The sequence below is a fragment of the Alligator sinensis genome, unplaced genomic scaffold, assembly GCF_000455745.1.
Source record: "Alligator sinensis unplaced genomic scaffold, ASM45574v1 scaffold730_1, whole genome shotgun sequence".
NCBI lineage: Eukaryota > Metazoa > Chordata > Crocodylia > Alligatoridae > Alligator > Alligator sinensis.
The window spans coordinates 1,476,372-1,488,714 of NW_005842027.1; the positions used below are offsets into that span (position 1 = coordinate 1,476,372).

Below are 12,343 nucleotides of genomic sequence, written 5' to 3' on the forward strand. Positions count from 1 at the left end.
ATCCCAGCTGTGAGAGTGGCCTCTAGTTCTCATGCCACACACAGGCAGAACCAAGTGACAAATCAGGCTTCTGCAGTAAATAAGTCCTTTAAAAAATCCTGTGAATTTGAGGAAACCGATATACTGCAAAGTGACTTCAGTTCTTTCCTCACATAGCTATCTCAGGGAGATACAGCTAGTTAGATTATATTAGTTGCTTATGACACCAAAAGCTGCCTCTCTACTTTGAAAGAATGTTTAGCATAAGTCCTAGGTAGATTTACACTTCCTTTAGTGGAGTAGGGACAGGAATAGGAGAAATAATCATGTCAAGCTTTCTTTACTAATGATTCAAGTTAGTATGATGAAAAGAGGAAATGGTATTCCTGCCCTTTATGGAAATTAATGTCCATGAGATCTGGCTTCAACTTGAAATTTCCTAGCTTGATGATTCTGCTTCGTGGCCTGACAATGGTAAGTGGAAATAGGTATTGAAGTCAGGAAGGCTTCTTTTGACTCCCTTTGACTGCCTTGGCTGGGCAGATCAAATTTTCCTCTCCCTGTATTTGAAGTTGTTAATTTCTGTAGCAGAGAATAGAATACTAATCACACTAAGAAGTTTATTGCAGCATAACTGCTTTCTGGTAGCACTGTTTAAAAGAACTCCCTCAATCTTTTTGACGTGAAGCTCTTTTCTATTTGTGTGCGTCCTAAACAACAGTTTGATTAATCACCTGGAGAAATCAGTCTTTGATCCTACAAACACTTGCGCTCACTTTACACACACAAATAGTCCTACCATATTCACAAATTAAGCACAAATTATGGCCTGCCTATAGACAGAAATTCTACAGCTTTAAATATACCATTGTAGTTGCACTGCTTTAACTAACATTGACATAGTTCTCTCTAGTAGGCATACAGTGGGTATGTCTACATGTGCAATTACACCGTCACAGTAAGTTACTGTGCAGTAAGCAGGAATAGGCTGGCGTCTATACGTGCAGGCATTAAGGCACATTAATAAGGCATCTACAAGTGTAAGGCATCTACGAGTGCATTACTGCACAGTAACTAACCAGGCGTAAATTTGATGTCTGCATGATGCAGGTATCAAATTTATGCTCAATCAGCATAAGTCACCATATTTACTCTGTACTACAGGTGTGCACATATAGATGCGTGCCTGTACTGCACAGTAATTTTGGTTCCTGAGCAATAAATGCGCACATGTAGACATGCCCAGTTACAGCAATATGAAATGGTTTAGATGAGTATATGTTTCCCTGTATATAAATGCTCATGCTGAATAACAAGGGAGGATCTAGGATTTTGAAAAGGGGTGTGGGTGATGCTATGGGTGCTGCAGCCACCCCATCAGTTCCATTTGTGCATCCCCTCCTCTTCAATGCTCAAGGGCACCTTCCCCCCCTCCCCCGACACACACACACACACACACACACACACACACACACTCTCCCAGTTTCTCCTCTGTTTTCTGGCATGAGTTATCCCTGGCTGACCTGGGGGTGAGGGAAGCACCGGAGCCACTCCTATCTCACTCAATTGGGGGCTGTGGTGAGCAGCTGCACAAGGTGTTGGGCTCAGCTGGGGACAGTGGGTGGTAGCATGTGGGTTCTTGGTCCCAACTTGTTGGTGTCTCCCATTGGCCAGGAGCAAATGCTGGAAGCGGGGACTCCCCATTAACACCACCCTCTGCAGCCCAGAGTGGCACCCTGTGCAGCTGCCAGGGGAATGTGGGGAGGGCACAGGGAGCATGGACCTACCTGCTGCTGCTGGGCTACCGCCACCAAGCCCAGCACACTGGAAAGCTGTTCCCAGAAGCCTTCAGCTAAGGAAAGCAGCAGCAGCAGCAGGTAGATAAGTCCCCTGCTTCCTTACCTGCTCTCTACTTGGTCCCCCCCACCCCCGGTATTCTCAGCCAGCCCAGGGCTCTATCCATACCTTGGACTCCATAGGGAACCAACTCACATGTCTGTGGCTGTGGGGAACTGAGCAGCCACAGACATGTAGAGCAGCTGGCAAGTGAGCTCCACTGCTGAAGGGGAGGTTACCACTGTTTCCCCGTCACTCCCTGTCCCCTGCCCCCTGGATCCACCCTTGCTGAACATGCTTTCAAGGTAAAGAATTTCTGTATAGTAACTGAATAAGGATATGGCCTTTTCATCGATTCAACTGCATCCATATTAGAATTTATGCCAATGTGCCTGTTTTGGTAAAACATCATACTTCCGACCGGGAAATTTCCAGCTGTAGAGCAAGTGTTGCAGAATTTGAGCCTAAGACATGTTTTAGCCACACACACAAGCATCTGCTTCAATCCATCTGTGTTAATTGTCTTTTACCTTCAGTGGGGCTTATATATCTGCTTAAAACATTCCTTAATAGTGTGACAGAACTAGAGCCTTAAATTGTAATACAACAGCTTATGGAAACAGACTTCAGACAGGGCTCTTTGCAATCAAAGAGTTTGACTTTTCGTAAGCAAATCCTGTCAACTACGAAAAGCATCAAAAAGCATCTGGGACCAGCAAAGTGGGACTTTGAAAAGTACGGAAAGGTAAGAAAAATCAAATAAAAGCCTCTGAACAGCCCAGACCTGCAACACCTGCAAGCTGTACAAAACATAGCTCAGCTCAACAACTACCCTCAGGACCTGGGAGACAAATGATAGTCGTTAGGTGATAAAGTGAAAAAAACAGCAAAGGTGCCCACATCTTAAAGGCAGGGGATCTCAGGGGACAAGCCTATAACTTTCATAGCTACATCTGAAAAGTGCAATTTTGCTTTAAAAAAACCTCCCTCAACATTCTTTTATATTCGCAAGCCCCCCTCCCTTCCCTTCCTTAGACAATGGCTATACTGTTCTACAGATGTCCATGTTGGTAGCAGTCCTAATACTTTATGAACCTATTAGATACTTTTCTGCTGCATTGCAGCACTTACTTTAAATCATAAAACTGTTCCATGTCCTGTCTTTACCTCCAGAAGTTTTGGACTAGCTGTCTCCTTTCCATGGTCCCAAAGCATTTTGATTTCTTGCCATCATGTTTCTTATATCATCTTGTTTCTTATATCATCTTTTTTCCCCAAGGGTGGTGATACATTTAGCTGAGGGACCCTGAGTAAATGTCTCTCTGCAGTGACCCCAGCAAACAATCCATAATAAACCTTGGAAAAGCCTTTTCCAGCTCACACTTATAGTCACTAGTTCTGAGACTATGCTCCAAGTTGCTGCTGGTGTCAATGGTGGTCCATGGGAATTGTTGAAAACAGAATTCTCTTCATTCAGCAGCACTTTTATTTTGATTATTAAATTATGAGGAAAAATTTGAGTGTAAAAAATGACATGTAGGTGTCTAACTGCCCTTGTCTTTCAATGGGAGTTAGGCACCTGGCCGCAATTTATGCCTGTGAAAAATCTCTAAATATGGGAAATTTCCCTAATTTGTCCATCTTCTTTTATAGAAGATACTCTTTTCCAATGAAGAGCTTAAGGTGATCAGAGTATTGTTATTAATTGCCATAAAGCAGCATCAGACTTGAATTGAGATACGATACAAATACATAATTTTTTATACAAATCCACTGCTGGGCATACATCCTTTGACCAAGAGGACCCAGAGAAGGGTATTCATGTAGGGGATATGCAGATAACTACCAATGCCCAGATACACTTGCAGAGGGACAGAAAACCTGAGATGACTAGGGGTGAGCTCAGCTGTCTTTACGGGAACACCAGAAGTATGGACAACAAACAGGACAAACTGGCACCCCTTCTGGCAGATGAAGAATTTGACCTCACTGGATTGATGGAGACTTGGTGAGATGATACATATGACTTGGTAGTGGATATTGAGGGCTACAGGCTCTATAGGAAGGACAGGGTTGGGAAGAAGGGTGGAGGAGTGACCCTCTATGTGAAAGAGCAGTATCCCTCCCTGCAGGTTACATTTGATGGCAGGAGGAAGTCCCTTGAGACCCTCTAGGTCAGGATACAAGGGGGCTCGGGAAAAGGGGACCTGATGGTGGGAGTCTACTATAGGCCTCCCTACCAAGAAGAGGAGAGCGATCAGGCATTCTACAGGGAACTGACCAAGGCAGCCAGTACTAAAGACTTGATTGGCATGGGTGATTTCAACTACCCTGACATCTGTTGGGAAGACCATTCAGCCAGCTCCAACAGATCAACCAACTTCTTGGCAACTATAGATGACTTGTTCTTGACACAGGCTGTGGCGGGGCTGATTAGGAGTAAAGTCACTCTGGACTTAGTGCTGACCAAAGGGGAAGATGTGGTAGGTGACCTGAAGACTGGAGGTGCTCTGGGTGACAGTGATAATGATTTGATTAGATTCACCATCTTCCAAAAGGCTGGGAATTCTACCAGCTGAACAGAAGTCCCAGACTTCAGATGGGCAGACTTTGGTAAACTGAGGAGTCTAGTTGGTAAGGCCCTTTGCAACCAGTGATTGGACGACTTGGGTGCTCATGAAGGATGGTGCTTCCTTAAGGGGACTATTCTCACTGCTCAAAAAGAGGCCATCCCCACATGGTCAAAAAGAGGGAAGGGGGCCAAGAGACCCACCTGGCTCAACAGACACATTAGGGAACTTCTCAAAGAGAAAAAAGAAATGTACATGCAATGGAAAAACAGTTCAGCATCCAGAGAAGTGTATGCTCATGCGGCCAGGGTCTGCAGACATGAGACAATGAAAGCCAAGTGGATGCATGGAAGGCAAGGCAACGAAAGCAAACACATGCATGGAAATCAAGCTGGCAACTGAAATTAAAGACAGGACAAAATCCTTTTATAGGTACATAAGGAGCAAGAAAAAAAATCAAGCTCCACTGTCACACCCCTACTGAACATGGAGGGGAAGCCCACAGTTGACCCCTGTGAAAAGGCAGAGCTCCTTAATACTTAGTTCACATCAGTATTCCTGAAACTAGGTGAGAACTCGCCACTTGTCCAGAGGTGCAGAGAATATGGCAATGACAGTAGTCCACATAAAATTAGTCCTGAACAGGTGAAGATAATGATACTCTTAGATCATATGGATGTTTTCAAGTTGGCTGGGCCAGACAACCTGTACCTGATAGTGCTGAAGGAACTGGCCAAGCTCACAGCGGTGCCTCTGGCGAGGCTGTTCAAAGAGTCATAGAACTCAGGAGTGGTCCCAAATGACTGGAAGAGAGCTAACAGTGGTACCCATCTTTAAGAAAGGAAGAGGGATGATGCTGCTAACTATAGACCAGTCAGTCTGACTTCGGTCCTAGGAAAAATCTTTAAAAAAATTGTCAAGGAGGCCATCAGCCACAAGTTCGCAACTGGTGAGGTACTGAGAAACAAGCAGCATGGCTCTGTCAAGGGGAGGTCATTCCTAACAAACCTGGTGCCCTTTTATGACCAGGTAACTAACCAGCTGGACATGGGACAGGAGGTGGTTGTCATCTACCTAGATTTCAGTAAGGCCTTTGATACTGTTTCCCATGAATTCCTCTCAATTAACTTGGAGAATATTGGCCTAGACCAGGCTACAGTGAAGTGGTTTTGCAACTGGCTTAGTGGCTGATCCTAGTGAATTGTAATTGATGGGGTGGCCTCATTCTGGAGGGCCATCTCCAGTGGTGTCCTCCAGGGATCAGGGCTTGGGCCTATACTCTTTAACATTTTTATCAATGACCTGGATGAGGCAGTGAAAAGCACAATGACTAAGTTTGCAGATGATACCAAGCTGTGGGGACAAGTGGGCATGTCTGAGGACAGGACAAAGATCCAGGATGGCTTTGACAGGTTGATTCTATGGGCTGAATGCAATCAGATGAGGTTCAACAGGGACAAGTGACAGGTCCTTTATCTGGGTAGGAAGAACCCTCACCATAGCTATACAATGGGTGGTGGTCCACTGGTTGGCACTACATCCAAAAGGGACCTGGAGGTGACAATTGACCAGAGGATAAATATGAGCCACTAGCATGATGAAGTTGCCAACAGAGCGAATAGAACTCTGGCATGCACGAGCAGATGTGCCACCAAAAGATCCAGAGAGGTGCTCCTCCCCCTCTATTCAGCATTGATGAGGCCACAGCTGGAGTACTGTGTCCAGCTCTGGGCACCACACTTCAAGAAGGATTTGGACAAGCTCAAAAGGGTACAGAAAAGGGCCATCCACATGATCAAGGGCCTGGGAGATAGGCCTTATGAAGAGAGACTTTGGGATCTGGGTTTGTTCCGTTGGAGTAAAAGAAGGCTGAGCGGTGACTTGATAGCCTCCTGCAAATATGTCAAGGGAGAACACCAGGGTCTGGGAGAGCAACTTTTCAGAAAAGCACCCCCTGGGAGGATGAGGACCAATGGGCACAAGTTAGTTGAGGAAATGTGTAGGCTAGACATAAGGAAAAACATCTTTTCCATATGGGTAACTAGAATCTAGAACACATTTCCAGCAGAGGTGGTGCAGTCGCCATCCCTGGTGGTGTTCAGGAGGAGGGTGGACAAGCACCTTTTTGAGCTCATTTGAGCCCAATAACTTCCTGCCCATGGCAGGGGACTGAACTTGATCTTACAGGCCTTCTTTCTATGATTCTGTGATTCTATGAGATCTGTAAGTGTATGGTGTCATGAGCCACAACCTCTTTCACCTTTCTGCTCCTAAGTAGCACTTACCTAGCCACACAATTTTTGGCACTTACACACATTTTGGGTTGTATTTTTATCTATGCAGTTACCCTTGCATTGTGCTTTCCTTTAGAAGTGTGTAGACTCTGTGACAGACCAGAATTGCTGAGGCGCACACATAACTTTGAGTCCCAAAACTACTCCAGGAAAACATGACTTGAGGGGAGGGTGGGGACTCTCCCAATTTTTAGCTAAAGGGTTAAGACATTTGGTCTGGGAACAGGAGACAGAGGTTGTGTGTTTGGCGGGGTGGGGGGGGGTGGTAACAGCATGTATGAAGGGAGCCTTAGCTAAAGGCATTATATACATACACACACTATAATGCCTATAATAACCATAATACATATTTGTATAAGTAAGGAATTGGTACAGTGCAGGTTTATCTCCATATACGTCTGTTATGTTCTTTGGGTTTAAGATAAGGGGTATCATTATAATAAATGGCAGACTGTCCCTTATTCAAGCCAAAATTCCAAAGGGGTTTGCTCAACCTATCTTTGTTATAGCTGGTTGCAATGACTGTTTGATTTCTTAACGGCATTAGGCTCTGATTCAGAGAGTGATTTTATGTTAAAGGGTCTTGGCAGTAATTGCATTTCTAATGACATCCTCAGTGAGGAAACTACTGTAATGATTGTGATGAGGAAATATCAATGATGGATAAGCCAGAGCTGATTCGAACCCCTCTAAGAGGTGAATCTGGCATCAAGGATCTTGGAAACAACTAAAGTTTATGTTTAAGCACTGGACTTTCCCCATTAATGTTCATTATACAATCACACCCCTTAGTCAGCTTTTTGATACAAAAACAAACGCAAAACAATTTTATCTCTGTTCAGCCCTTCTCTGCTGTGGATTTTTATTATCCCATAAAATTATATTCTGATTGCCTTGGATATCCCCAAAGACCTAATTTGATGAACAAATACTCGGAGGAATTAAATTGCCATAATCCCGCATACTGTGCTGAGTATAACACAAGCCAATCTATTCTCAGAAACTGGCTTTTAGTGTGGTTTTTAGAAATATATCCTTTGCCATTGTCTGGGTCAAGTTGTCTCATAACTCTGTCAGTGTAACTCACATAAAATATCCTTTTGATATTTGATTGCAGATCTGTTGAGTAGTGTTGGCATCAGCTGTGAAATGCAAATATTTTTTGCTCACCATACTCCTGTATTTTATATAAAGGTTAAAAATACATATATAAAACTTCTCCTGCCAAGTTTGAAAAGGTCTTCAAGTTGATGGTTCCAGCATAACATATGTTTAAATGGTACACTGCAAAAACACAATACGTTTCCTTCCCCCATTGTTTTGATTTCTCCCGCATAGTATGAATTTTAGTTATAAAAATGCCTTTTGTTTATATTGTTTACATGCCACCGAATGATCTTGCTAATAGGAAGGAAAAAAGTCATAACATGCCTTGTGTTTCCCCAGTAGAATACAGAATTTTCAGTGATATAAACCTACTAAAAGGTCTTTGCAGCATTTGTCTCCCTATATTCATGGGCACTCGATGATGGCATAAAGGATCTTCCGTAGATCATTTTGTGGGATTGGCTCCTTCAGTCTTTTTTGAGATAAACAGCTCATTTGAAGCTGTTATCAGCAGTTTTGCCCAAGCACAGACTGCAGGAAAAATTACAGGACTATAAAGTTTAGAATCTATTTACTCATCCACAAAATCAGGCCAAATTATAAATGTTTAAATAGAGAAGGGGTTAAATGGGTGCATTTGGAGTCTTCTGTTTTGAGGAACATCATCATTGTAACAGATATCTGCAAGGAGGACAAATGTAACCACCTGCACAGAAAGAAGAACTCAAGTTGCAGGAGTAAAGTTTGGAGGAGACAGCACTAGGAAGTCAGTCACTCTGCAGACACAAGTTACAAAAGATGCTACAGTTTGTAACATCTTATGTGGTACCTCATGCAATGAGGTGTCAGATTTTTCACCCAATCAGTCATTTTTAAGCTGTTTGCAGCCATGCACATGCATTTGGTCACAGCTATAAATTGCTTTTTGTGGCCAGATGGGGCAAAAATTGTTACGTCTGTCAGCACCTTCAGAGTGCATGTGGCTGGAGAGTGCCAAGTGCAGTATCTCAAGGTATATATATATTAGTAAAGAAACAGCTTAGTTATAGGCCCATATTGTTCTCTCAAGTAATTGCCCAGCATAGGGTACACAAAAGAAGAAGAATTCTATAAATTCTCAGTGTGACCTAGTTTGATATGGCCACTTTTTCTTGTTGATGTTGTTATTGTTTCCCTATCACTCAGTGTCACTGCTTCTAAGTGACTGCACTGTTTATCTAGTATCTCTTCTTTGCTTGAATTCTGCCTGATCATGGTGCCGTCTAAACTAAAGCAATCTATTTTTTTATGACAAGTTTGGTATATGGCTCATAATGGTTTGACCTGTAAGATTTATTTGTCTGTTTTCTATTGCTTTTGTTTTGATGTCAGAAACTGCTAATCCTTCAAAGTCTGATGTTCAACAGCCAGCAGCATTGATTTGCAATTGGCATGAGGGCTTGCTTCAGCTAACAGTGCCTTTTAAAAATAATTCTATTTACTGTATGCCAAATAGTCCCTACATCCCTGTTCAAGCCTCTTGATCTTGACTGCAGCAAAAAATATTGCATTAAAACCAAAACAGTTTTTATCCTGAATATCCCCTGTGTATTTCAAAACCTTTTGTGTCTGTTGCATTGAAATCTTCCAGTTAAAAGCAATGCTTTCTGGTTACTGCTCCCTTCGCTGAAATACAGCTCAGGGCTTCACTTGATGACTTCTGTAGAGATGTCCACTTTCTGTCAGCATAATGCTAGATTCTGGCACAACTATATTGAGTAGTCCCATTAGAGTAAATAGGGCTAGGCAGCTAGCAGCATTCCACCTGGTATAAAGGAATCACAATATGGTCTTACTGAATAATGAGTAATTTATTTATTGTTATCACTGCCTGTGACTCTTTCAAGTCTCATATATATTTTATATGATAATACGAACTCCTCAGTATTCAGCAGTGTTTTTTTTCTAATTACCATATATATTATATAGAGCTAATATATTAAAAGATACCTTAAGGGTAATTACCTAGCATGTGATTTCTTCTGTAGGTCACTATCATGACTGCTAATGTCATAAATGCCTCTTTATGAAATTATAGGCTTGTTACTCAGCCTAGATATCCTTTATATACTGTATAATTAATAAGACTAAGTCTTGGTGTTGGTCTTAGTGTCATGAAGCATCATGTAAACACACGTCCCAATAGCAAGCAGTTACTCTCTCATCGGACTAAGAAAATGATTAAGTCGGATGCAGGCCAGGCAGTTTGGGCATATTTTAGCTTATCTTTTAAGACACCTGGGTGGCTTGTTAACAAAACTACTTGTGACAAAATATATATGTTCACAAAACACATTGACTATTGATCTTATATCCAATTATAACACTAGATAAAAAATTTTAAGGAGGTAGAAAAGCAATTGGATTGCAGCCAGCAGAACACAGAGCTGTTTTCCCCATAATTCACTGAGGATATTGAAAATTTGTATCCAGCTCAAAGCATTTGGGCATGGAAAAGATCAGTAGTCTTGTACTTAAGGCACCGGACTACAATTTAAGAAATCTGGTATCACTTCTGAGCCATACCAGACTCGCTGCAGAGCCTTGGGAAAGTTATTGAAGCTCTGTCTGTGCACTAAACTTACCATGCTTAGCTGCAGTGCCCCCAGACATACTGCACTGATCTACATAGGATGCCTGCTAAACTAGGAGCAGTGTTGCCATGTCTGCACAACTCTGAGGGTGAGCTTATTGGGTGGGGTGGTGTCTCTCAGAAGTGCTATGCAGACTTACTTGCAACACCTCCTGCTTAGGAGACACCCTACGTGGAGCAGCAGAGTGATTGAGGGGACAGCACCTTTAGTGGCCTTAATCACTTTGGGCGGATCTATACAAGACGTTACTGCACAGTAGCAATGAGCTGCTGAGCAGTAGCTCATTCCTACCAAGCAGTAGCATTGCCAGGCACTAACTGTGACACAACACTACTGCGCAATAACATCAGAAAAAAAACTGTGTGAGGACAGTACTGTACAGTACTGCTGGTTGCTGTGCAGTCATTTACTGCTTGCTTATGCAAATACTAAGCCAGTACTAAATGACCTGCTGCTCATGTAGATGCGGCCACTGTGCTTCATTCCTAATTTGTAAATAGGGGATAATAATACTTTCTTTGTGCATCTTGTCTAGACCATGGATGCACAACTTTTTTCTCTGGTGGGCCAGATGGGCAATGCTCTCTCTACAGGCCAGATCCCAGTCTGGCACTGAGGCCAGGGAAGTGGGTGCTATCTGGCCATGCAGATGGGGGTGTGGGGCAATCCAGCTGCAACCTGGCCATGTGGCTCGAAAAAGCGGGTGTGGCTTTGCCCCACAGGGGGAAAAGAGGACATGACCTGGCCCCACCCCAGACCTGCCAGGGACATGACCTGGCCCCATCCCAGCCCTGCCATTGAAGAGGGCATGACACAGCCCCCATCCAGAGGTGGGGGAGGGGGTGTGGCCCAGCTGTGACCAGCCTTGGGGAGCTTGGGGTTCAGGAATTTGGCTGGAGGAGGGTGATTGTATTAATGGCCACCACTCCCCTACCCTGAAATTTCCCACTCCATGGGAGCTCCATGGGCCATATGTAATGGCTCCATGAGCCGCATTTGGCCCACAGACCAGACATTGAGCACCCCTGGTCTAGACCGTCAGCTCTTTGGTGCAATGACAGTCTCCCCCTAGCTGTTTTTGCATCCCTGAACAACACAATGTGTCAGTAACCTCTTATCACTATTTTACTGTAGATAATAACATAGAGACTATTTTGTAAGAGGTTAAGGAAACAGGTTTTATAAACGAAGGGGATTTGGGGGAGGGGGTGGATTCTAAAAATATTTCTAACGGTTTTTTTGATTAATGTTATTGTCCCTCAGGGAATGATGTACCTGGAAGAGAGGAGACTGGTTCACCGAGATCTGGCAGCCCGGAACGTCTTGGTGAAATCACCAAACCACGTGAAGATCACTGATTTTGGCCTGGCCAGGCTCCTAGAAGGGGATGAAAAGGAATATAATGCTGATGGTGGAAAGGTAGATTTTGTATGTCCACTCCATCATGTCTTATCTTATCTTGCTCTTTTTTTTTTTTCTGGGGGCACAGAAGTCTTATTCTGTATATTTCCTGAATTGAAAAGGATGCACAAATGCACATTACGGGAAAAAAAAAAAAGAAAAAAAGTTTGTTGTAGAAGCTTAAAGAAGCTCTTGAATTCATGCAGTGGCACCAGCCTCATTTTCAAAAGTTCCAAGCATATGAGAACTGCCCTTGACCTAGCTATCACCAAGAAGGAGTACTCCTCCTCAGCCCATGAGTGTAGGAGGGCTATTAGGAAGGCCAAGGCAGAGATGGAACTCAGGCTAGCATCCAGGATTAAGGACAACAAAAAGTCCTTTTTCAAGTACATTGGGAGCAAGAAGAGGGCACCAGGCAATGTAGAGCCCCTGCAAGACAGAAACGGTAATCTTGTGGCCATGCCAGACAAGAAAGCTGATATTTTTAACAGTTTCTTTGCCTCTGTTTTCCTGAACAGGGACC

General features: G+C 43.4%; 1 protein-coding gene across 1 annotated transcript in view; it reads left to right on the forward strand.

Annotated features, from left to right (window-relative positions):
• ERBB4 (erb-b2 receptor tyrosine kinase 4) overlaps positions 1 to 12,343 on the forward strand; it is an 819,609-nt gene that overhangs the window by 760,659 nt on the left and 46,607 nt on the right. Inside the window, exon 22 of the mRNA XM_025202487.1 lies at positions 11,683 to 11,838. Coding sequence (XP_025058272.1) covers positions 11,683 to 11,838 — 156 coding nt within the window. The remainder of the gene's footprint in view (positions 1 to 11,682; positions 11,839 to 12,343) is intronic.